Genomic DNA, 27,039 nt, shown 5'->3' with positions numbered 1-27,039 from the left:
ATGGAGAAAGGCCAACACTAGTTTGAAGATCAAGTGATAAAATACTTTCTGAGGCTTCTAGGTTGAAATTGTAAATAACAGACTGTTACTAATGATTCAGTCCAGCATCAAAACATTTCACTCTGCTCCTATATGTACCACAACAGTCCAAAAGGGAAGGGATAAGAAAAGGTTGATCCTGTTTGAACTTAGCATTTTATTGTTCAGCTTTCCATTTCCTGGTTTTGAATATTTACCTAAGACATCTTGAGATTTAGCACTGTATATGTGTGTAAAAAGCAATGGAAATTGACTTGTCTGTGTTGGGATGTATCTGAAAAAATTTCCAGTTTGAATTTGCAAATCTACTTTTAACTGTCATTGCAAATAAAAATAAAGAACTTAAATTCCTCTCAGCTGTCCTCAGTGATACAACTGAAGTAATGATTTCTACCCCTTTTTTATAAATGAGAAGTTAATACTCCTTCTCTTTACATACATATCCTGTCTTTTTACACGTTTCTTCACCAATCTCTAGGCCATCTTTTCATCAGTGGTGGGAGGAGAGAGAGGGAAAGGTACATTCTGAATAAACACTGTAGTCAAAGTAGCATACCTCTATCCTTCCAGTAAAAGTGCCCCTTCTTTTGCCACCACTAATATTTAATGATGAAAAACTGTCATGCGTTTGCTATACTTTAAATAGATCCTTTTTTCTCTATTATATACACAGTTAATTTTTGTAATAGAGGTTCATATTAAATCTCAATATACAGGACCATGTGGAGATCCATGAACTAGCTGGGACTTAGAGTGACCCCAGGACGTAAATTGTCAGCACAGTGCTGCACCTCTGCTAGTTAGTTGAGGCTGCAGGGCTCCAGCTGGAGCAAAGAACTTCACCAGTGCTGATTTCTCACCTACGGTACTGGAGCCAGTTCTCTGCAGAGCATTTTGCTGTGTAAACACAAAGTCATTCTTTGGGATCTTTGCCTTGCTCCATTTGGCTAAGGAAAAACCAGCTGCAGCACCAGAACACTCTTCAGAGTATCTTGCACATTTGCTGCATTACAACACCCACTTTGCAGACAGAAGGATGGAAATTTGTTGCTTATTAGGACAGAATTTTGAGATGAACCGGGGAGTAGTGATTCTGAGTAGCAATCTTTAATTGTCTGCTAGTGACCTGTTTAGTTAATGACAGCCTGTATTAACACTGCCCATTTCTACCTGCTAAACTACATTCATAGTAAAACAATTACTTTCCGGTTATGCTATTCTTGACAGTAAGTGGTGTAGCTACTCTATGGATGCTATACAACCAGAAAAAACAGTTGAAGTCATTCACAGCACTATTAAAAAATGGTCAGATGTACATTGCTATACTCAGCCAAAAGACAGTCCGGACTGCATTGAAAGGATCATGAACCTGGGCCTTCATGATCTGTATGTTGTTGCAATTGATGTGAGATAAGTTGTTTGGCTTTCTTCCTCCAAACCTCTGCCATAAGCTTCCTTTTCAGTCATGTACGTGCTTCCTGACTTATCTGTGGATCTTACTTCAAATACTGTTTTAAACCGCTTATAGCAATAAAAGATTTCAAATGAGTTTGAACACACAAATGCTAGGAGATATAGAGATAAGTACTACTGAAAAGAATCATCAAGGGTGAATTTTCTAGCATCCCGAATGTATTAAATGCCAAAATGAGAATTATCCATTAGTTTTGATCATATTCACATGATGGTATAGAGTACATTCAAATTATTTGCAAATGTATCCACTGGATTCACACACAAGAATACAAACTAAAAACACCATTTAGTACTGATTACTCAGGACATTGCCTCATTTTTATTTATTTCACTTTATCAACTTCGTTTTGAAGACAGAATTATTTTCCTAATGTAAAAAATATTATTGTGTTATCTAAGTGAGTTTCTGTTTATAGCATCCTAGAAAGCAACATGCTATTGTGCCAAATAAAGATGTGAAGTGAGAACAAGAAACTAACACTAAGAATCACTGGGGTTTTCATCAGTTTTAGGTATCTAATTTAAAATGCCCACGACAAACAAATATTTCTGAGGAGCTCATATTTGAATCAGAGATTTTTCTTCACATTTTGATTTATTTCCATCAAGGCTTTTAAAAAAGACAATTAGCTAAATTTTAATCTTCTTCTGAAGAAGTACTATTTTCAGAAAATCTCCAGGACAGTTAAGTCTGAGAAATGCAATAAGCACATAAAAATTTAATCCAAACAGTTAAATACAGAAACATTAAAATGTACATTAAAATGTACATGTAGGTAATCAAAATGGAATGCAACATCTTAACATAGAAAGTTATGTGTCAATTTCATATTAGCAGCATAGATAATTATTCCTTTAGGTAGAACTTAGAAAATAAAAGCCCTCCATAGGAGAAAGTGTTACTTCAGTTTTTATTTAAAGCAGACCTCAAAAAAACTTTATTATACCATTTTATTGAAATGTTTATATTGTATTGTATATGATAATTTATTGCTTTATATCCTTGAAAAAGAAGAATGTTGCAAGAAATTCATATAATCACACTTTAGCATTTGGCATTTCTTCCTCCTTTCAGTGAATTCATGAGTTGTAATTTTGGGAGTGTTTATTTGCTTTCCTCTTTTAGCTTTCAGCTTCCTAATCTGATTTCTAAGGTTTTTGTCCCTGCCAATATGCCTGTGTTGTTCATCTGTAACGTGAAGCATTTTCCTCTGGCACTTATCTGCTATTGGCACTAGGTATTTGATGCTGTAGTATATATTTGTCTCCTTCAGTCACAGTTTATCCTTCAACTGCAAATATTATTATTTAATGAAAGATGTCTCTCATTCCAGCTCTGATTTGGCTTGAATCTCAACTTAAGTACCTAGAAAATTATTCTTCTGCACCATTTATAAAATAAGTTTAATTATCAGAGGAACCATTACAGCTGTACTCAAGATTTCATCGTATTTATTGCTGTATTTGAGTTATAAGTTCTATTTGGTATCCTTTTTAAAATTACTTTCCACTTTCACTGCAGAATCCTTCCAGGATTTAAATTGTCTTGTTTTGTTTCACTCAGAAAAACTAATTTGCACAGAAAAGACTCACAGAACTAGTCAAAAGCTGTTCTTACGCAACATGCTCAAGTTGAACTATCATAAATTCTATTTTTTTTTAATCTTTTTTTGATCTTGTTTGTTCTTGTAACAGATCATGAAAACCCCTGTGATAACCATAGCCAGGAAGCTCAAGTAGCTCAAGTTAAATTCATATTCTGTGTACCCTCAGGAAACATAACAATTAGAAATCATGTCTGCCTGATCACATATCTGAATTAAACCTATGTTTCTAAGTTCCTATCTCTCTCTGGCTTAACTGACAAGCACTCTTCTGTTGCCATACTGCAGAAGATGGCATTTTTCATAAACATTTGGCAGAGCCATTTACACTTTTTTTTTTGCCGTATCCTCTGCTGTACCATTTCCCAAGTCTACACTACGCTGATGGGTGCTTCTACCCAGTAGGTTAGGAAGTGGACTGCAGCTCTTCTACAGATTGTACCAAGTGCTGCATTTGCAAGCAGTCTACATGACTGTATTCCCCTTACCTTGCTAGAATGTGGTATTTGTCCCACAGCCCAGAGTCTCAGCACACTTGTCTCCCAGCACACAATAAGTCTTGCACTTGATGTTTCTGACACATCATAATCTACAAGAAAAACTGAACCACCTTTTTAAACACCATACTCTTTCCTTTATAAGCCTATCCTTGATTTTTTCCTCTTTCATCAAAGCAAGATAGCTTGTTAGTTGATCCCACATGCTTATATTGGTGTTGTTTGATACCTTATGTTAACTGTTTTTTATTCTACATGACGCAAAGACAGTCATTTCCCAAAGAGTCTATATAACAAGAAACTTTTTTTACTGCTAACAATCCCTGATATTGCTTACTAAAAACAAGATATATAGAGAGAATTCATAGAAACTAACAAAAATACAAAGGAAATATTTCCATGAAATGCTCATAAGAGTTAAAGACTTGGTTAAAGATAGGTACTAAAATGAATCAGCTCTGGACCAAACAGCAGGCAAACTTCAAGATCAGGATACATAAACCAGAAGAGTCAATTTAGCCTTTATTTTACAAGTAAATGAAAAGACAATTCATACAAACAGAAATGATTATTACATTCAGAATTAGAATTCAAAGTTAAAATTGTACTTTCTACTATCTTGTGCATGTGCCTTAAAATACAGTTTGTCATTTTATCATGCTTAGCTTGTCTGGGTAGAAACATAGCCTAATTGTTCAAGTGCTTTCATGGCATAGCTGTACAAATTCTAAGTGGCAATGTAAGTATGCTAGAATAAAGTACAGAATACTTCAGGATTGACCATTCTTTCCTCTAGAAGAGGGGCTGAATTGCTTAAATGTGAGTCTCAATACATGCTATTTGTCTGTGCAACAGTTAAAAGGCAATTTGATCAGATTTTACAAGAGATTATTGCATGAAAAATATGTGATAGGAAAAGGTGTAAAGAAGCTTAGTGCTTGAAAGAAGTCAGATACACTGATAATAAAATGTCAGTTTTAAAACTGGGTTACACCTGACCAGGGGAGGGTAGAGAACAAGCCAGAAACACCATAGCTCCTAAAAGACTTCAAGTCTTTAATGCTGCTCTTTTTTTTTTTTTTAATAGTTAAACAGTACCTTAGGGTCAGATAGCAGTCCCACAGCAAGCATTTGGCCTACTGGGACAACAGTACAGGTCAGCAGTGTAATTTCTATTGCTTTCTTTCTCCAGGGAGCCTGGAGCATGCAGCAAACAGGCTACAAACAACGTTGATTTTTCTCACATCACTCAGCTGATTTCCCACTGTCAGCCCACAGAACATGAACGAGTGCTCCTGGCGATGCGGTGAGTATGCTGTTACATGATAAGGAACATATATGTCCTGTGTTATTAGGACACATGAAAAGAGGGTAGACTTTAGGCACACGGTAGGAATGAGGTCTGTACCTACATTTAAAATCTAACAGCCCTGTAAACATTGATATTATGTTAAATCTCCAAATACAACAAAGCAAAAACAAGGAAGGAGTGAAGGAAGTGACAGAGTAGAAGAAGTGAACAAGAAAGAAGCAGTGTCCAATTGAATTTTTTAAGAGATCAAAGGGAGAGTTAAGATCGAGTGCAAATAACTGCATGACTTCTGGGTCCATGTCTTTTGTATTACACTGGCCTAATTAATTTTACATGAAAAATATATTTGAAATGCTTTTCCCTGGAAATATCTTACTTTGAAGAAATTAAGTTATCTGGCTTTGTGTTCACTAATCACATTATTAGCCATACCAAAAAACTTTTGGAATGGTAGCAATATAGCTTAATTTTAGCACAGTACAATAATCCTGAAACTGACAAAACATCCAATTTAGACATGTAGCAAGTGCCAATAAGGGCCAGATTTGCAGAAGTGGATAGGCAAACAAACGTACCTGTTCTCTGCTGGATGCATAAAAATATATGGAGGACATTAAGCCAGGCACCTTTCAGTTCTGCAGGCAAGGCTCTTTTTGAACTGTGATCAGGCTTTGGATCAGACATTGGAACTAATGACCCAACAACATTCATAAACTGTACTCTACAGTGTATCAAATTCACCAGGCAATAAGATCTGAGACAATAGAAATTTACGATCATCTTAAGGATTCTCTAAAGTGAGATGGGATATTTATTTATTGCTAGTAATAAATCAGTAAGAGGATTCTACTTACTGAATGAGAAACATTTCCTTTAATATTTAAATCTTCCTTGACACTTTCCCTGGCAAAAATTAACCATGTACTATTTACCTTATAAAAACTGACAGTCTAAGATAAGATGTTAGCACGTAATAAGAACACAATTTTGGTAATTTCCTATTCAAAAATTTAGGCTTGATATCACTCAATTTTCTGAGCAAATCTGAACAAGCTGTATCTGTTTTCATGATCTGTCTCACACGCAGATAGAGATTGAATATATTACTGATTTTATGAATATGCTTGTTTTCTAAGTTTACACTCTTCTTGCTAATTTATGAAGGGTGATGAAGCATGCATGTGTTTGGAGGCTCACAGAAACAATCCCCTTGGGCACAGAGTACTCCTTTCTCTTTCTCAAGCAACATGCAAAACACACCAGTAACATGATCTAGGAAAAGCCAGGTGCAAACCCAAACATGTCTCTGAGGGCTTACTGTACATATTTTTCAGTCTAACCTACAGTTTCCTGGTAGAACATTTCTAGTAAGTTTGATTCTTTCTACGTTATCTATGGGAAAGCATAAGTAATTGAGCTACTTGTGATGGCTTGAACCAGTGATGGAGCACCTGGTGGGAAGGCAGGGCCGACCCAGAAGAGCTCAGGTGCATGCAGTGCACTGAGTGACTGGAATGGGTGGAGCCAGGATCCACCCCATCCCAGACCTCATTTAAGGGTTGGCAGTGGAGGCAAAGATATCCCAGGGGAGATCTTTGTATATCTGAGGTCTTCTGAAGGTAAGCAGATTCTTTCCCTCTATTTCTGTGCCCATGGCTGTTGTGTTTGAATGAGTCCTTGCTTTCTGTGGCCTGGGATCTTGCTGTTCTGTCGTCATTGTTGCACTTTCTATTGTGTTGCACAGGTGAAGTTCATTTATTTGTTAAGTTAGTCCACTCCTGAGAAGTGGAAAACCTAGCAATGTCCTCTTAAAAGAACCCTCTGAAACCATCCAAAATGAACCAGACAAAGACCCCAAAGCTGAAACTAGACCCTTCAGAAGTTATGTAGATCGCTCTGAGAGTAATGCCTTCTATTTATTGCAGTGGAAGCTACAATAGACGTAAATAATACAATAATGCTATTTAAAAGAGCAGGTACAAAATGCTGTTTTTCAACATAGTCACTGCCATAAGCTCTGCACTTCTGTCAACCGTGAACAAGAGCCTGTATGCCATGCTCATAAACATCTGCACCAGTGGAGGTAACCCACTGTCATCACTGCTGAAACGCACCAGCCACCACCTCACTGTGCCAGCATCCGCTGTTTGGTCCCCATAAGTGTTTAGAAAGCACTGATGAATGACCATGGGTGCCATTTTTTCCTTGTGGAGAAAATTCCTTCATGCCTCCTTACTTCATATGCGCTTCCCCATCAGACACCACTTAGACTGCCCTCTGCTGCTATATGTTACATGGCAACAAAATGTGATGGAATATTGGTGGGAAGGTTTAACCTCTACTACCAAACCACCAATATCCACCTCTGACATCATGGGCCAAAGTAGTAAAATAGGGGGCATTACTTTAAGAGCAGCCCTTGTATTGTTTCTTACTTTGCTCATCTAGCAAGATTGTAAGCCACTGAACAAGATACCTCAGTTCCTACATGGCGTAATTGTATTTGGTTTTTCTCCTGTAAAGGAAGGAAAGCAATAATTTGAAATGGCCTGTGTCTCTTTAGCAACATTGCATGATTCCCATGAACTCAGGATTATCTATCCAAAAAGATGTGTCTCTTTGAAAGACTAGCTGTACTTGCTGCTGCTGCTCGCTTCAGTGTTCCTTTTTGTGAAATGCTTTATAAGCTTTTCGTGTACATTAATGAGTTTTGAGTGTCTTACTTTGCATTTTATTTTGCATATTAAAAAATAAGTTCCCTTGCTCTATTTATTTACACCTGACAAGCATCCTGGTTTCCACAAATAAAATGATGCAGGGTGCCTCAGTGAGATGTTGTGATAACCATTTCCTTCCAAAAAGGGCAAGCCATTCTTCTTCAGTTACATTCTGAAGAAGTAATTACTCATATTTTCAACAATTATAATGAAAAATTCTGATGAGATTGATTAGAAAAGAAGCTTGGCCTCTTAAAGTAGTAGCTAAAGACTTTTCTGCAAATCTGTGATCCCCAGCAGAAGTGGAATTAGCCCCCTGTGCTTCAGTCGTGTTGACACAGATAACAGGCCTTGGTTGCACATACAACCAGAGCAAAAGTAACAGTTCTGAGGATAACTTCTTTCTACCTAAAGAGCAGAACGGATATGAAAATGGCTAGATGAATCTCCTCACCTTGAGGCTTCTCCTCCCCTCTTCAGTAAGCTGTTGGGGTAGGGATCGTGACAAATGTCTTCGTCTAGAATTCCATTCTAAGAACTTCAGCCCCTCCTTCCAAGGAGGGATGTGGAGAGCCCAGTCTCCAGCCTCTCAGTAGGGCTGCTGTGAGTCTCCCACTCCTTCAGCCTTCTGCATCAGCTGCACTCCCAAAGCAACGCATCCTGGCAATGCTAGGAAGAGCTGCCTTTCCAAGAAAGGACTAGTGTATTTGTGACAGCAGCAACAACTGCTGTAAGGAAATTATGCTAATTGAAAGCTTGAAAACTTTAAAGGTGGAGAAAAGAGAAAATATGAAAAAAATATTAAGTAGCTAAGGAGAGGAAGGGGTGAGAAAAGCACTTATTCACCTTTTTATCTTCTTCCTGCAGTATCTCCTTCTGTTTCCCTTTCCTATTCCCTGTTTTCTTAAGTGTTCCCAGTGCGTGTGCATGGATGATATAGGACCCCAATCTCAGCAACTTTTCTTGGCCTGATGCAACCTTAACGGGAAGCAGCATCTCACCAACAGAGGTCTCAGATGTCAGGGCTGCTGACGGAAAGGCAGCGGTCTCTGCTACGCAGCAGTTAGCACGAGTCTGACTCCGAGCGTAGTGCTGGAGAGCTCCCGGCTCCGAGGGAGCCAACACCCTGATGCCATTTATACAATAAATAATCGTTTCCCAGGTGTGCTAGGGAAAATCTTCGCTCTGAAATCAGGTCGCGCAGAGCGGAATCCCCGCATGGCTGCCCTACCCCGCCTGCCTCCCTGCACAGCGTGCTTCTTCCCGGACCCAGGGGCACAGCACGCCCGCCCAGCCCGTAGACCAGGACAGAAGGGGCTAAGGGTTCCCCTGTCCGCCGGGCTGCGCCCGCACCGTTCCCGGAGCTCTTCCCCCCCACCGATCTCCGGGATCGGCCCCCTAAACGCGGGGAAGGGCGGCGGCGCCCAGCGCGCCCGCGGAAGGCTGCAGCGGGCCGCCCAGGGACGCGCCGCTCCGCTTAGCCGCCGGCCCCCCGCAGGAGGCAGCCCGGCTACTTAAAGCGCATCCCCGACAGCGGCGGCTCCCGCGGCTGAGGCGGGCGGGCTTCGGCGCGGGAGCGACCGGAGCCGGCGAGGAGCCGCAGCGCAGGGCGGGTTGCGGGCTCCCATGCCCGGCTGCGAGCTCCGCGGGGGCGCGGGCGCTGCCTGGCGACGGGCTGACCCGGCTGCGGCTCCGGCGGGGCGGGACAGCGCCCGTGCGCCAGCAGCAGCACGGTGGCGGCGGGGCTCCGCGCAGCTCCGGCGGTGGTTCCGGCCGGCGGCTCGGTGTTCGCGGTCCCCGCCGGCTCTGCCCTCGCTCGGTATCGGGAAGCCGAACACCAGCAATGGCGGCTCGGACTAGGAGCCGCTACGCGCCGCTCCTACGCTCGCCTGGGCAGCGACTGCTCTAGGAGGGGAAGAGCAGAGCTGGCGAGGGGGCTGGTTTCCGGCGGGTTATTTATTTCTTCCCTCTCGCTTAAGTTCCCAGCGGAGCGGGCTGGTCGGCACCTGCGCCCCCCACCTGCTTCTCCGAGGGTGAGAGGTGTGGGGAGGCCATGGAGAGCCCGGCGGAGAACCCTAGCAAGGCGGCGGAGTATCTGAAGGAGCTGAACAAGATTATTGAGACGCAGCAGGAGCTGCTGGAGAAGCAGAAGCGGAGGATAGACGAGCTAGAGCAGCAAGTGGCCAAGTTGTACCATGAAAATGCCTGTCTCCAGGATGAGCATCACCGGCACCTGGCCACATGCAGGCTCCAGCAGGGCGTCCCCCCTGCGTACCCGGGGGTGCTGAGCGCCATCCAGGAAAACGCAAAGCACGAAAAGTAAGCGGCTCCCGGGTTTGCGTGCCCTTTTTCGAGGAGGGTGTTTCTCTGGTGGGGCTTTCCGTCTCGTTCGTCTCCTGCCTTCGGTTTCCTAAGGCCGTCCCGCGTACAAGCTCTGAGAAGAGCGCAACTCCCCTACAGCGTGCGCCTAGGAGGGAGCCCTGTGCGGCTCGGCTCAGCGGGCAGCTCGCCGCGAAGGAGGGGGTCCTCGCCGGGCAGGGGCGGCCTCAGCCTGGTCCCTCGGCTCCTCTCCCATCTGGATGCCAGCGCTTCACCGGCGCTCCGGTCGGGATTCCGAGGAGAGCTTGTCCCCAGGGTCTGAGCTGCGGTAGTACGCCCGGGGCTCCCCCACGCAGGTTTCTCTGCCCGCTGCGCCTGTAGGTTTCTCTATGGCTCTCTCTGCCGCCGGGGCCCCGGCAGCCCCGCGCGCTTCTAGGGATGTCCCCGGGCACTCCACCTTCGCAGCGCTAACGGGGCGTTGGGAGAAATGGGACAAGCCTGCCCTTCTTCCTAGGGCCTGTTCCCGGCCCTTTCAGCACCTCGGCCCCTCGGGAAGCCGCTGCCCCCCGGGCATACGGGCGGGAGCCCCCGGACCTGCCTGCGCTCCCCGGGCGGGCGGTGCCGGCTCCCCGCCGGCCGGGCACGGGGCCACCGCGCCTCCCAGCGCTCCGGGCAGCGCGCAGCGGCCGCGCTCTCGCCGCTAACGAAAGTGACCCGGAGAAGGGGTCAGCAGACCCTGGCAGCTCGCCACTGCGCGAACTGACTCATCCAAACGCGGACTCGCCGCTTTCAGATACACGTTTGCTCCCAACGTTTGCGTCTAACGTGCGGACTCTATAATCTGTAATTAATCGTGTGCTCCTTTACAGTGTGCAGAAAGCTGCTTAATTGCGTGCGATTCTTAAGTAACAGGAATTCGAGAATAGCGATAACTGAAGTCGGAGCGTTTACCCGCCTCGTTTCTACTGATGGAAAAGTATTTTAAGACTTAGTTTTACTTGAATTGAGTGGGAAAAGCATGCATCATATTAAGAGCCCACTTCACTGCTCTGATACAGCACAAAGAGCTACTTGTGCTGCGGTACACTCGAGTTCCCCATGTTTACAAATAAGCTCTTGGGCACAGGCCGGGATTGTGCCGGAGCCGCCCCGCAGCGGTGCGCGCCTTCTCCCGGCTCCCATCTCCGTGCCGGGCCAGCCCTGCTGCCCCCCGAGGCTGCCTGTCCCGGTGCGCCGAGGGGCGAGGTGCGGCCCCTCGAGGAGATGCCCGGCTCAGGGACTCCCGTCTGCTTTCCTCCGCTGCCCGGGGTACCTGGGGCACGGCATGAGGCAGGGGCTCCCTCGCGGCTCGGCTGCCTGCAGGCGTCCTTCAGGAGGCCCGGACGGGAGCGTGCCACTCGGGGAGCCCAGGAAATGCTGCCCCACACCTGCGGGTGGTTTGCTCCCTCCATGTGTGGTCTTCCCGGGCCAGTTGTGGGACGAAGCGTCTCTGCCTACAGAGTCCCGAAATTGTGGTGCCCTGAACTCATGTTTTCTTATTGTACTGCTGGGGGTGTTGAAGGAGGTGGGGTAAGGGTCGCGAGTCACCCACTGCCCCCTCTGCGTGTTCCTGTTCCCAAATGCCTTTCACCCGCTCGGTGTGACAGAGAGGGAGGGAAGCAACCCCACCCCCAGCTCCTTCCCTGCTGTCTGTGTTAACAGCGAGGGGTGTTCTAGTGATGCTGGAGTGGTCCTTTCAGGCTTCTTTTTCATAGAGATGTCTCCAGGCAAGCTAAGCAAGTAGCTCCTTAAACACGCTGGAGAACATATGCTGTCGTTTAACAACCAGTCCTCAATATAAGCAGGAAGAGCTATTTCCAGGAAATACATGTGGAGTACCAATTTATAAAACATAAATTCATGGAAATGTACAGAGAATATTCACACAAATCCTACCCCATGCACTCATTCCTGGTATCGAGGATTTCTTGTGGCCGTGCAGTTAGTACAAGATGTCAACTCAGCTATCTCGTCCCATTTGTCTCTCACAAACGACATTACTAAAATTGTACAAATGGCTTGCCTTGTTTGATAACATGTCTCATCTCCACCAGCCCAAGACTCATTTGCAGAGCCCTTTTTGGGCAGGCAGCTCTGAGGACTTGGAGGCTTTTAAGTCTCTTAAGTGGATTTGATGCTGGGATCAGAATTAATCTGGGATATTTATGGCAGAGATGTATTGCTGTGAGGCATACCCTGTGGGGCTTAGCGAGGAAGCTGGGAGACAGCCTGCTGTGTCTGGTCCTGGACTCTTTGGCCTGTCCGCATGTCCAGGGGGAGTCAGATCTTCAGGGCCTCCTTCCCATCAGGAATCCTGTCCCCTCTTCCCCCTGATTTGTCATCTTCCCTCTTTATTTTGTATGGAATGAGCCTGGCCCCTTCTCCAGGACACTATGCATCATCGCTGTATAGGGGGATCACAACTGAGGGCTCCCCAGCTGCATGGGTTGGGGTTGTGGCAGTAGCTGCTGTGGCTCCGGCTACCTGGCTGGGAGCAGGTGCAACAAGCCAGCTTCAGATCAACTTAATATCTGGATGCAGAAACTGGAGGAAGTCTCCAACTTGGAAAATAGAACATGCCCTTGTTTTAAGGCCTTCTTCCAGTCCTACTGTTATCTTTGCTTTCTGAAAACTTAACCTGCAGGTTCTGGCTGTGTGTAGCTTCCCATTCAGGGAGGAAAAATCTCAGTTTCTTCAGAGTTAAATGTTACGTGCACCTTGCATATTTTTAGGTGGGGAATGAGGATCCCTTCTTTGCTGAAGTTCTGTAACAGTTCAATATCAAATGTGGATAATGCTTGCTTTGGATGACTACTGTGTCAGGAGAAAGGCAGCATGTGATGTGGCGTGTCCTCCTCATTCGCTGATCTACAGGCTCGTGTTCACCCCTGAGGCTGCAGGGCTGCTTTGTGCCCAGGTGCCAGCACTGATCAGTGCTTCAAAACTAGAGCGGCTGGAATCCTTTGTAAAGGAAACTGGGATTCTCTTTACCAAATGCTTCACAAAATCAGTACTTCTAGGATGAAATCCATGCCTCTGGGAAGTCATCTATAGAATTTGTACCTTAGGGCTTAAGTAGTTTTTCCTAAAGAGTTTAGACTCCTGTCTCCAGAGTTCAACTTGTGTAAAGCAGGTGTTGCTCACTGACACCGCAGTGTCAAGATAGGAGCTTCATATTACCAAATGGTAGCTAATTTGTGACAGCAAAGAAATGTTACACGAGCCTTGAAACTTTCCATTTTTCTTGGTGGGAAGAATATAGCAGAAATCAGATTAAATAATTTGGAGAAGTTGGCGGATTTGTAGAAACTTTTTACCTTGATCTTATGGAGCAAGGAGTAATTGTTGTGTTCTATTACTGTTAGTGAGCACAGTAATAGATTTCTGGAAGGAAAAAGAAAACGTCCAAAAAGAAAGTAAAAATAGTCTGTTGTCCCTCCAAAAACAGAGCCAGAGTAGAAAGGGTGTTTTTGTTGTGCACATTGCTGGTTGTAGAAGGCAAGTGCATGGGATGGGTTAGCAGATGCACTCACTGTCTTGCAAGGAAGATTGTATACCAAAAAAAGTTAGAGTGGTGTTTCACTTAATTTTGTACTAATTTGCTGAGTGTGAATCAACCTTAAACTTAAATCTACAAGTATAATTGAGGATAATTAGTTGATTGCAAAGCTTTGTTAAATGTAGTGAATCAGTGTGTTAAGTATAACAGTAGATATTTAACTAATTAAGTTGCATAAGCCTAACTTGCAATTAGTCCATTTCATTTAATGTTTGATAAAACACCGAAAACTTCTAAATTTCAGATCCTCAGTGTAAGGAAGAAATGTTCAGTACACCAACTTTTGTAATGCACCTCTTAATGTAAATATGTGGAAACCAGCTGGCGTGTTACCAGCTTGGGGAGTGATGTTTTTGCTAAACCTAACCAAACTAAATTCTTTACTGCTTTTTACCGTGAGAAAGCTCTTTTTATTTGGGGAGGAGGTATAGAAGGAATTGTCTGTTAAGGTCGAACAATCTCAGAGTTCTGTTATTTGCAACTCGGGCTAAATTCTGTACCTGTCTTGACTGATTTATTTTTAAATGAATTTAAAACTGGCTTTGTTTTCTGGGGAGAAATAGTCACAATCCAGAGCATTGAGAAGTCCCCAGCATTTAGAAGATGCTCTCAATCTGAGCTGAGGTGTGCTCAGTGCAATCTAGTAAGTGGGCACTGTCTTTGTGGCGCTTGGTGAAGGCTGCTTTATGGCTTACATAAAAGGAGCTTGTGACTTTGCATGTCGCTGTTGGCAGTGAGCGCTACCCCTGCGCACAGTCTCAGCAGGAAGCCAAAGATTGCATTAGTGTAGAGACCAGCCTGACTTTTTTGCCTCCAGAGATGTTCTCTGCTGAGACAGACTGTTCATATGACGTAAATCATGTTTCAGGACTTGTGCTGCTTTTGGATGGAAGCTTATTTTTGTTTGCTTTAATTAAAGTAGAGGTATCTGACATCTGTTAAAGTGTGCTCATGTTTGGGCAAGATCTTACTTTCTCTGCCTTCTTGTCAGAAGGAAATGTACACGAGATACTTTTGTGCAGCTCTTTTTCAATCAGCTGAGAAGGGAAGTGTGATTTGTGACTGATAGTCCTGCTGAAAGAAGCCTACAGTAGAAGTGCAAATTATTACTACAAATTGCACTTCTACCTGTTCAGCTTATTTTGCTCATGAAAAATATCTTACTTTTAAGTGGAAAGCATAGTCTGTATCCAAAACAAACATTTTACTGTGACTATATGTTATATATTCTTTATGAGTCCCATGTCAGATAAGGATGATGTAAGTCTGGGGTTGGGCAGAACTTGAACTTACATTTTCAAATAACTGAGAACCATTTTGTTCGTTTTGTCATCGGTACGTCACTGAACGGTATGGCCACTAATTGTGAGAGTAAGGATTTGATGCTGAAGGAAGTGCTTTTGCTCTTGAAGCATGTGTTTCAACATTAGTGTTATTTGTACGCAGCAGATGAGTGAGTATCTCTTAAAACACATTTGTTGTTCTGGCAGACAGTGGGAACTCGATACTGTGAAGGTGTGTAATAAGACAACAACTTGCTAACATAACTAAATTATTTTGTTTCTGTTAAAAAAATTGGCAAATTCTTTTACTTAACATCTGCTAAATGTTAAGCAAAATGATAAGAAAAATAATTTGACTGCAGATGTGTACTATGACTAATAAAACAAGTTGAAAAGGGGATGAGGAGGGAGCAAAAAGTGATGACAAAACAGGGTGCTGGTATCAAGAAAATTCCTGGAAATCAGTGGAGAGATCAAAAATATGGTGTTTGGAGAAAGAAGCAACAGTGCATTCTATTTTGACAGAGCAAATTTTACTCTGAGAAATGCAGCAGAAGGTAACCCATCCTATTGAGTACTGAGTTTAAATATGGTTTCCAAACTTGAAGTGAAGTAAATTGTCTCTCTTAAAGCAGACCAGACCTAAACAATCAGTTCCCAGTGAATCTGAAAATATTCTCTAATGAACCCTTCTTTTCTGCTGACACAGAACACAACTTGTGAGCTTCCTAATTTCAGTATTCTTGTGTTTGGAACTTCAAGAACCAAGCGCTATTTCATGCTCGTTAATGCTTTAATGTTCTTCCTTAAGAATTCATTGCCAAGGAAATAGAAATGCATTTCCAAACATATGCTTGTGGAAAATATTTGGGTATGGTCATGGATCCTATGTTTTCAGCAAGCAAATGAGAGCTGCTGTAACTACTGTGGGTAAAATACATGGATCAAGAACCTCTTCCAGAAAACCTGGCTCCAAAACAAGCCTCTACATGATGCTCTCTGTATACATAGTTCACCAGCAGCATGCTGATTACTCTGAATTTCTCATGTGAAGTATGAGATGGAAGATCCAATACTTAGTCTTCCAGTTCCTACTAAAAAGTAGCTGTGAGTTCAGTATGTGTGAAACAGAGGCACTTAAGGACCCTGTTGCTTGAATTTAACTTCTGAAAAGCTGGTAAGCCGTGAGCAGTGTATTGTTGTCCTAAAACGGCAGGCAGTGGCTTTTGGATGAATCCTAAAAACTACCATGATCTCCAGTGTAGTAATTCTTACCTGTCAACAAAGTAGATTTTAATATTTTTTAAAGATATTAGGGAGATTAAGCACTGAACAATTACATAAGAACACGACGGATGGGGGGAGCAAGTACAGAAGTGTTCTTTGAAAAACTTAGCTTCCTTCTGAGTGAGGGATGCTAAACTTCGTCCTTTTCCTCTTAAAATAATACACTTGTGGGAGAATGTGAAGCATCGACATACCTGTTTTAGAATCTGTTTTGCAGTCTTGTTGGCCTGGTTATTTGCATAGGAAGACAAATCTCCATAAAACCTCTGGGAAGGTGTCTTCTGGAAGAGAGTGAGTTGCAGCTTTTTGAAAACATGAAGCAAAATACATAATGCTCAAAGGAATATCTGTGGCAAGAACTTTTTTAATGGCAGATTGTAGAAGCTATGAGGAAAGAACAAGGTATTTCAAGGTGTTTTCTTGCAGCATACTGATAGGGGGAGTAAATTATTAAATGCTTCTTGCAAAAAGAATCTCAAAAAACTTAGTTTTACTAGGTCTAAAAATGAAATTAGGTGGGTCTTATGTGCAGGCCAATGACACTGAACTGAAACTGCTGTGCAAGATTCCATGTTGTATGTCAGGCCATGGCCTGTAACCACAGTTTCTGCCTAGAATGGTTACAGAAGTGCGTGTGGTGTGTTCCCTCAGGACTTCTTCCAAAAGTAGGAGATCATCTGGGAATGGCCATAGTAGCTGCTTCTTCTGCACTTCCAATTCTGATGCTATTTAATTTTGCGGGCTCCTGAACAGTGCAGCTGTGCAGACCTTCAAAACACTGCAATACGCTGAAGTTCCCCTGAGTTTATGGCTCAACGGGGATTCCAGTCCTTGGCGAGGGAAGAGTTGCTTACGAAGTAGGCAGCCCATACCAAGACAAATGTTTGTGTTCATAGCCTGTTTGTCTGGGGGCTCCTGTCCTCCACATGCAGGTGGCAAGGAGGTCATCTCATGCTATTCACTCCGGGTGTGTGGGAAGCTGCTTAGGTAAGTGGATTTTGCGGACCAGAAGTACTTCCTGATGTGCAGCCCACACTTGCATTATTCTAGTTTGATCCTATCACTCCTACTCATACCCTCTCTGCTGTGTTAATTCTATCTTTTTTCTATGTGTGTTTTGCAGTCTGCGGGTACTTTCAGGCTGTTTTTGCCAATGCTCATTTCTTTCATCTTAGCCCAGTGAGAATGTGAATGAGGTTGTCATCATTTCAGTCTGCCTGCATCCTTGCCTAATTGTACTATTTTTCTCTGCAGAATTGTTGAATTAGGTATTTGAACAATCTGAGCAGTCTTTGATATAACAGGGCAGCATGGTTTGAAGGAACAGTGTATGATGTACATTCTGCCAGGTTTTAGGTGATGTGGGCTGCTTGCTTACACCACCACCCTTTTCTATAGGGTTCCTCTGCAGATTCCTAACAGTATTTCTTTGAAATACTGAATTTTTCATTTGTTGTAGTTTATTACAGATAGTGGAAGAAATGTCAGTTTGTGCTAGCTAGAAATCTGGATAAGAATTTGTTACCTTTTCATGGTCATTACCATGGCATTGTGATTAAGGACAGAAGTGAGAAGATGTATTTATTCCCTGTTGTTTGCCTTCAGCAAAACTAAGCACGGATAACGATTGTTATTATACAAATGAGCATGTCAATCTTAAAGTTTAGAATTTAGATCTCTAAATAAATCGTTCAGATTTAGGTGAAAAATTATTGCATAAATTATCCTTTATTTTTTTTAATCTCAGGTTCCTTAATGGCCGTATGTTAACTTATTTGGTTTTAACTGTTATTTGTATCGGTGGTGTAATGGAAAAATATTGCTGCAAAGTAGCTGAATGCTTCAACAGGGTTAGTGCTGTAAAATATAACAGTTTTCCAGTAGAATCTTAAAACCCAATACTTACATTCTTCGAATGGCAAGTTTATAAATGCATCTCTTCTTTTTTTTTTTTTTAACTGAACTATATAGTTCTGCGTGGACTAACACCCTTCCCTGTCCTAAAATACCCAGCATTTCGGTGTCTCAGTGACTTGTGCTCCCTCTGCTGGGTTCTTGATAATAGTTCAATGTGCACTAGTTTTGGAAGGGTATGTGCAGATATGTATGTATATGCATGTGTATTGTGTAGAGTCTTCTTTTGAATGGTAGCATCTCTACTACTTTAGCATCTCTACTGGAAAGACTTACAAGTGTGACAAAAGATTTCTCAAGTTTTTTATTCTAGTGTCCTGAAGTGCAGAGGCAAACTTTTTAAATGGTGTTATCATGATCATATAGACAGATATTAATCTGCTTTAAGGAATCTGGTTTATTCTCACTACTGTGCGAGATAAGAAAAGTTCTGCTACTGAATAGCTCTCTACAGCAATTAATTAAAATCTAATGAATTATTTGAATGACAATAACATTTCTAGCCATGTTTCCCTGACAAGTATGAATGAAAGAAAGACATACTGTAGTGCAATAAAAACATATGTAGTTCAGATTCAGTAGGTGTAAAGAGTTCTTTATTCTCAATAACTGAACAAATGCAACAGAGAAAGGAAGGTGGGATGGCATACTCCTGTCCTTTTCCAAAAAGTTAAGGTATACTTTGCAGTTAAGGTTTGTCTGAACTTCTCCATCTTTGCTAGATTTCTGTTAGCTGAAAAATCTGCAGATTGTGTGAACTACTTTGGTTAGAAGCTTTGAATTTTGAGGGGCACTGAAACATGCAGCTATATGGTGTGCAAGTTTTATTACAACCCAAGCTTGCCAAATAATAAACTCTTTTCCCAGGCTATGGGAACTGATCGTGCCCATCTCTGAAAAACTGATTTCTGCTAGAAGAGGATTTTAACTGACAACTAAGTTGGACTGCCAAGTAGTACAATATAATCATGCTGAAAGGGACAGACTGAGTTATGGAGGGTACTGGCCTGGAAGACCTATTTAAAAGCATTAACCTAATGTTTTATTGGTCATATCTAAAATTTAGGTGTAAATTTGAGTAACATAACGTCTATGCACGTTGAAATGAGTAATGAACAAGGTGAGATTTGACCCACTTTCTGAACTCTGCACTTAGGTTTTTGCAGTAGCATTTGAAACAATCATTTTTGGAGGCTCTGAAATTTCATGTTTTGATATTGTCAGCCTTTGTTTAGAATTTGCAATACTACTTTTGATGGGTGGATGAAGTTTTACAGTACTTTTAACAAGCGTTAACTACTTCTCCTGAGGTAATGCTGCATGGTAAATGAATGCCCAGCCAACTTCCTGGCTGCTGGTGTTGACCCAGCATGCACCAAGCTGTGTATTCAAAGAAATCTGAAACACTTGCAAACTAACTAAGCTGTTTTTAGTATCCTTTCTGTTTACTGAGTGTGATGCTAAAACCACTATATGCAGAACCCTCTGTATGTTTCTCCCACCTCTAATTTTCAAGCTCTTTAAGTTTTATAAAACAGATTTTCCTATGTTTAGACCTCTCTTATCTTATGGCCAGATTCTCCAGAGAGGAGTGAGGTTTTCTCTTGCATTTTTCCATTGTGGAATTGTGAACATATCTAAGCATCAAGGGAGCATTTTTTCCTCTATTGCTCCACAGTTTTCCTCTAAATTTCCTCTGTTAAAAGAGGAGCCCAGGGGGTACAATCTGAAATGTGATGCATTCAACTCTGTACATTACAGAGTGCCATGGATATCATTGCAGGTTTCAGGATGTGTGAAAGCACTTTCATGAAGTCACAGATGAGGTTTGATTTTTCACTTGATCAATATGTTAACATTTGACGGTGGAGACTGCTTAGTTCTCAAATTCTAATCAGCTGGTCATCTGAGGGGGCCAACATGCAGCACATTCCCAGAGAATTCAGTGGCTTCTCTATGCTCTCTAAAACCTGGGATAACAGGAGGAGTAATCCAGCTTGGTTCTCCTGCAAAGTATAGAAGACTTCCAACTCTTCTTGCCCCAGTCAACATACTACTGAAATAGTCTTTAAAAGAGAAAAGAAAGCACCTTCAATCCTCAATGAACACTGAAAGGTTCCTATATAACCACTGAGTTATTTATGAGCTTGGCTTCTGTAAACGTGAAATGTGGTTAAGGGTACACGGATGATAATTGGTTATGCCTAGAAAGTGTTATTGTAACTAAAGAAGAAACTTTCAGAAGTTCTAACTGCATTTAAATTAGGAGAGTAGTGATTTGTTGAAATAATAGGATGACAAGGCATATTAGAATGGTAACTACTTTGTGAAGGTGTTACGGGTAAGTATCAGCCTGAATGTCTACCAACTTGGACACAATGGTCCCCAACAGTAAGAGGGATAAGCTGAAGATGGTTTCTTGCCCACTGGCAGTTGTGACCTCCTGCTCAAGAGAAATACTGGGGTGTGGCAGTTGGCAGTGGTAGGCTGCAAACTCTTGGTTTGGTAGCCTTCAAAATATAGTTGGAGCTGTTACAGATAAGAAATAGGATGCTGTAATGAGATGAGCTAAGACCTCTGTTTGCCTTATTAATACTTTCCTTCTAAGGATTTCAAAGGATCAGACTACAGCAACATTTTGCTTTTAATTACCTTCCCGTAGATGCAGTGGTTCTCTGCTCATGTCTGGGGAATGTGAATGCTTTGTCCTTTCTCTTCTATGAATGACACGGGAAATGATGCAAGATGTCAGTAAAGTGTGAGATCCTAGTGAGCTGGTGTCTCTCGGTTTAGGTTCAATGTGTCCTATAACTTCAATTTTGATCACTTAGCTAGCTCGGTTCTGCCTGAATTTTGGTACTTCACAAGTCTGAAGAATTTCTGACAAACCAAAAGCAAGTAAAATCATTTGTGTTGAATTATAATGTATGGCAGTATTCTTTTAATAGTTTGTTGGTAGGACATACAAAAGGCTTTGAATCTTAAGGCCTTCTATGAATTTCACATGCACTCAAGCCTGTTGCAAAGGTATCTGTTCTATCTCTTCTAGGGGAGCAGTCTTTGACATGGGTGTTAAAATCTAAATGGAGTAGGTTTCATTTGTACCCTTTGCAAATACCTTGAATTAAAAGTCCCAAGTCCTGGTGATCCAGGTCATGTACAGTTACCGTGCATAGAGTGTCCAGGGAAGCTGCAAACAGGCATTAATCTTTCTTACTGCAATGCAGCCAGGATGTTGTAATTGTGCTAAAATCAGAGGAACTTCTTTGCAATTCTCAATTTTGCTGCAGTAGAGGGATTGCAGAGAGTTAAGCCATCATTCTTCATCGTTCTTGCTGTTTACTTTCCTACATCCATACATCTTCCTTTTACCAATGATTTTGACATAGAAACTAATTTGGAATGCATTCTGCTTGATAGTGTTTTGTTCCTTCGGCAATTTCCTTGGTGAGAAAGCTATGTATTTACTTGAAAAAGTGTAAGCATTAATTAAATCCAAATGTATTGGCATTTAATATATATATATATATTTTTACCTGAGTGCAGGATCCACGGGCGCTGTGGTCACTGAGGTGCTTGTGTGTAGTACATACCACGTTTAATATCGACTTTCTTTATCTTTAGGTTGTATGGTGGTGTAATTTGTTAATGAGTAGGGCTGCTTATATTAAAGGTCCTTACAGTGATAATAAAGCAAGAATTCACAGCAGTAGGAGTATTCCTTTAGTTATTCACTCTCTACTAGGAGTTAAGATTAATGGTTCCTTGTTGTTGATAATAGATGTAGTTTGACTTTTTACTAGACTTCTATTTTTTACATATAGATCCACAGCAGAAACATTAGGTTAATTTTATTTTCACATTAGGTACAATTGTAAGGATAGGCAGCAGCAAATATACTTGCTTTAAATCTAAGAAAGGTAGCAGTCATATGTATGTGGGGGGATGGTTTTGATCTAATGTAGATTAACTAGATCTTTTTGAATAAGGTAAAAGCTGTATTCAGCTTTCAGATATGATTCTATTTTAAGCTTTTAATTGAGCCCACTAGCTCTTGAACACTTGAGGTTATAATGTGTTGAGAGAATGACTTTGTCTTGCAGTATATAACTATTTTTTCTAGTTTGACTAAGGTCATAATAATAGTGCTACTAAAATGTTAACACACATGTGACACACAATACATTGCCTTGTGTGTATGTATTTGGGATTAGTGATGGTGTTAATCAAGAATTTGGAGATGTAAGCACCAGTGGGGGAGGTGAGGGAGTTAGTACCTACAGAATGATAGTACAGAACTTACCTGTGAATGTCTTCCTAAACTACTTGGGAAGAAAACTTTCAAGGCAGTGATTTGAGTCTCTTCTGAGACTGCAGCAGTAATTCAATAGCTACTCTTGATTGGTATTTCAAAGAGAACTCTAAAAGGCTTGTGGAACCTTGGATACCTTGGGTATGCAGAATTTTTAAATTTGAGCTGAAAGTTATGACCTTTGGTTTAATTATAGTGACAGAAAATTTGATGGACTGTGCCTGTGAATATCTTGTCCACTGTACCTTTAGATGGAGCATATCTCAGTGTGGTTATTTTAATATTTAAATAGAGGATGATATGCAGACAACAGTAAATTTAGATACATGAAGAAGGGGAAGCATGGGAAACAGTTTTTGCTCCTCTTTTTCCCTAATTGCTTATGTGGCATCCTCTAGTTTTTCTGGTCATTGCTGCTTAATGAAAGAGATAGGTGGATTTAAATATAGATTCTCTATTAATCATAAAGGCAGCTTTAAATCTCCAAAAAACAAGTTCCATGCTGAAATATCTTCACAATAGTATGATTAAAGGAGGGGTGGTAGTATGGAACAGAGTTTGGTTGTGCACAAGTGTTCAAGCAGTACAGTCATCTGTGTTGAATTAACTTGAGTAATATGTGACATCTCATGCTAACATGGAACAATTCCTAGTTATGTTGTATTCTCTAATGAGGTTCTGCTTCAACCTGTACTTGCACCTAGGGCAGAAACATTGTCCTCTGAGAGTGAAACATTATATACATCAAATGAGATGGCAGTTCAAATGTGCATGGAAACATTTTTCTTAAGTTGGATTTGTTGTATTGAAGTCTGATCTGAGCCGTAGACTGTGTAAGAGGCTAAATGACATATCTCTTCAGTCAGATCTCAAACCTTAAAGAAGATCAAGAATTCTTATAACATAAAAGGAGAATAAATTTCACGTCTTCTTTTCCACCTTCTCTATTCTATTTCAATACAGTGTCAATTTCTTCTTCTTTCTTTTTTTTTTTAACATATTACAGAGTCGAGTAAATTTTTCTCCATGAAAGTTGTCTCTAGAACTGAGTTTTACTTGTTACGTTGCATGGGGATTGCTAGGTTATGGGCTGAACCAGTGATTGAGTACTAGGTGAGAAGGTGTGGCTAACCCAGGGTGCACAGGTGCAAGCAATGCACCCAGGTGACCAGGAGGGGCAGACCCTGGGTCCAGTACTCCTCACTCTCATTTAATGGTTAGCGGACAAGGGAGCATGATTTCTATTTGGAGGCTGTCCCTTCTGGAGACTTCACCAACCTTTGGAAAGGGTAAGATACTTGTCCCTGTATCGTCTTCTGAAGTATATCTTGATGAATACCTTTCAGAGTGTGTTTGTATCGTAGTAGAAAGCAGTATTATTGCCTTCCCTTGTTCCACATGATATATCACCAGAATTTGCTGCAGTAAACCTTGATATTCATATCTAGTTGCTCATAAAAAACATTACTACTACTTTGACCTTATTTACCTCTAAGGGCTGTGTGTGTCTAAGCAGGTGCAGTGTTAGAAACTGTTAGAAACATGTTTGAGTATTTTACTTAGAGTAAGGAAAATAGTGCTAGTAAATCAGGTACTAATCTGGTTTGTCTACTGACTGACAAGTACGTATCTTGGAGTCATATTTTTTACTCTTGAGACTCTCATTGTTTCAAGCAATGTTTTGCTATGCAATCATACTTTGAAAGGAATTTTTTCCCAATTTTTTTTAAGGAATCCTCAGAAATGCATTTGTTGAAAATGTGGCATGACATCACGCTTAGCTCTTTCATGAGTCATCTTGCTGTGAGTGAAGGAAATTAAGCCTCTTAGGCTAGATGAAGGTTTCCCCTTGGAAAATGTTATTTAATTGAGGATATACTTCACTTGTGATAAACTACGCAATGAACCTTGATATTTAAATATCCTTACCAACACATTTAATTAACTTTACAAAGGTAACTGATATTCCCAGAGGTCACTGAATCTTTATTTAATTTCATAGCTCGTTCAGATTTGTGATTTGGTCCATCTCCATGCATTGTGGTGGTGTAAGATTTTGAATCCTGGCTAAATGAATACATTGTGTAGAAGAGACCGCTTAACAGCTTGCTGTTTTAATAATAAATCTTAAGTAAAACAGGTCTGATATGCTTTGTAGTTTTGGGGGCAAATCTAGAATAGAGGACAGAGGAATTGACACATCTAATGGGGTGTTTTTCTCCTTGTCTGTTTCCTCTGAGTTAGGGTTATTAACTGTAACTAACTTAATGTTAAACACTTTTTGAACTAAGCTCCAGAAATGTACATCTGGGTTGTTGAGTTTATCATTTAGTTTAGTCTGGAGGGAACTTTATGAAACAGTTCACTTCTCTTTTGTTAAATTTGGTTGCCAGTGCAAAATATGAAAGCTAGAGACTTTCCTTTCAAAACTTTTATATGAAGGGAACTAAAAAGACCATTTAGAGACACACAGACAATTTGTAAGTGATCAGCTCTGTGGTAGCTGCAATGCCAACACAGTGTCCCAAATTTGTCACCTGCTCAACTAAGCACAGGATTTTTATTTTACTCCTTGTGCTTAGCTGGATAGTTATTTCTATTGGTGGAGAGTTAACTAGAAAAAATTCTCATTTAGGTAGAAATGATTGCTAGTAGTGATCTCTTAACTATTATGGATCTGCTCCTCTTCTAAGTAATGGGTTTCTTTCAAGACATCTATGTTAATAATCGATGTCCTTATATTATGCTATCATCACCAATTAAAATCCGTTCTTTTTCTTTTCACTTGGGCAGGCTGGTTCTGCTTCAAAAGAGTAAGGACAATGTATGGAGACATGGAAGAACTTTTGATTTCTAGCTAGAAGTCTGACCTCTTTGAAATAGAAAGCTGTTATAATAAGTACTAATGCCTGGGATGTGGTGATAATAGCCAAAATAAACCATAATGCTCTGACGATTATGAAGCTTATGATGCTGTCAAAGCAGATAACTGGTTCTCTTCTCTCTTGACTAATTTCCTACTTGCTTGTTTAAATATAATGTGCAGAGGTACAGTTGCTCACTCCCCCAATGCACTTGAGAAAATGTACTGAATGAAGAATGGCTGAGCACACTAGCTGCAGCACTGGAGTTTAAGACCTCCTATGTGATAATTCTGTTGGTATTTTCTAGACACAGGTGAATGAATTGGGGTTAAATATTTTTGCAAATAAATGTTTAATATCAGAGATACTGCCTCCTATTCAAGACTAAGTGTATCTGAAAAACAGTAGTTTTCTCAAAGTGGGAAACATGGTAGCAGGATGACTTCTTCTCAGAGTGTGCTTACGTATCCTGCTGGTTTCCTGAGCAGACATGAGATAGACAGATCAGAAGGTTAAATACAGTAGTATCAAATCTAAAAGAATCACTCAGATGTACCTTTGCTAGGAGTTCTGATCCCACTACAGGACTACCAAAGTAGAGATCGTATTGAAGAGTTTCAATGACTTTACTGAAACACATAGCTCTTGTTGACTTATGTAAGCTTGCCAGCTGAGGAGGAATAACTCCAGAGCCACTTCAAATGCATGTGTTGTTCTTAGGCTACTTGTGTGCTAGTAAAGGGAAGCTGAGTATTAGTCAGGCCTTCTATTGGAGATGTTTTATCAACATACCTAGCACTGTCTTTGCCTGACGTTCCAGGTATCCATATGAAGAATACAAATACCCTTGCACACAAGATTTGATATCTTATACTTGAGGACATGGTGTTAATTTGTTGTTTTGGTGACAGTAAGGAGGAAAAATTTTCCCCCTTTCTAGGTTAGTGTGTACTGATAACGTGCTAAGGTTTAGCATGTTTAGGCTAGTTCTGGCATTTGCTGTTTGATCTTTCCGAAGCCTCCTACTGAGGCTGGTCTTGAGTATATCTGTGAGGAGAGTATTCTGTAAGTTCAGTGCAGTTCTAATAAACATTTAAGTGCTAATGAAGTTCTACAATTATCCTTGCAGAATAGGATGAACTAGGAAAGCAAGCTGCCTTTTGTTTTGCTGATCCCCTGCCATGTGTTTATCTGTCAAAATAATAGGAGGAGTTAGACACTTATTTATGCAGTAGTTGAACAGTCTTGGCATATTTATACATAATGAAAGCAGTCTTTTCTGATATTCCTCAGCATTAAAAAAAAAAAAGTTTGAAAATACCAGCTCCACAGACTGTGCAGGTAGGAGACTAAATTATTTATTGCCTTACGTTATGATCGCTCCTGAGACTGCTATATTTAGACAATAAGTGATAGCATTATCTTGCATTTTGCTTTCTACTGGCCAGCCTCTATCTCATTTGGAAGATGGAGGCTATTTCTTTTAAGTCCTTGTGCTTTTCTGAAGCATGTTTCCTCACTGGAAAAGAGGAAAGATCATTTTTCATGCTGCATTGTCATTAGAAAGCAGTGCTTCTAGAAAGCTTGCTACTGTGTTTATTCTGTTTAGCCCTTCTAAAGGCACTACAGCTTTCCCCCCCTCAAATTTAACTTTCTGAATTTCCTTAGCTTCCCTAACATCTCAGGAGTTCATATTTGGGGTCCATCTGTTATCTTGGCCTTGTGTGTAATTTTACATGAGCTTGTTTCTTACTTTCTTTGTGTGGATATCAGTTGCTTGGTTTTATCTTTAAACTTAATGCACATATCTAATCCTT

General features: G+C 41.2%; 1 protein-coding gene across 4 annotated transcripts in view; it reads left to right on the top strand.

Annotated features, from left to right (window-relative positions):
• Positions 9,401-27,039, top strand: part of IQSEC1 (IQ motif and Sec7 domain 1) — a 323,384-nt gene continuing 305,745 nt past the window's right edge. The window contains exon 1 of one of the 4 annotated variants that reach the window (XM_021409298.1): positions 9,401-9,964. In XM_021409298.1, coding sequence (XP_021264973.1) covers positions 9,699-9,964 — 266 coding nt within the window. In that variant the 5' untranslated portion in view covers positions 9,401-9,698. The remainder of the gene's footprint in view (positions 9,965-27,039) is intronic. The other 3 variants (XM_021409295.1, XM_021409294.1, XM_021409292.1) reach the window with 3 other exon arrangements.

This window comes from Numida meleagris, chromosome 11 (genome assembly GCF_002078875.1).
Source record: "Numida meleagris isolate 19003 breed g44 Domestic line chromosome 11, NumMel1.0, whole genome shotgun sequence".
Taxonomy (NCBI): domain Eukaryota; kingdom Metazoa; phylum Chordata; class Aves; order Galliformes; family Numididae; genus Numida; species Numida meleagris.
This window is presented reverse-complemented; position numbering and strand designations above follow the sequence as displayed.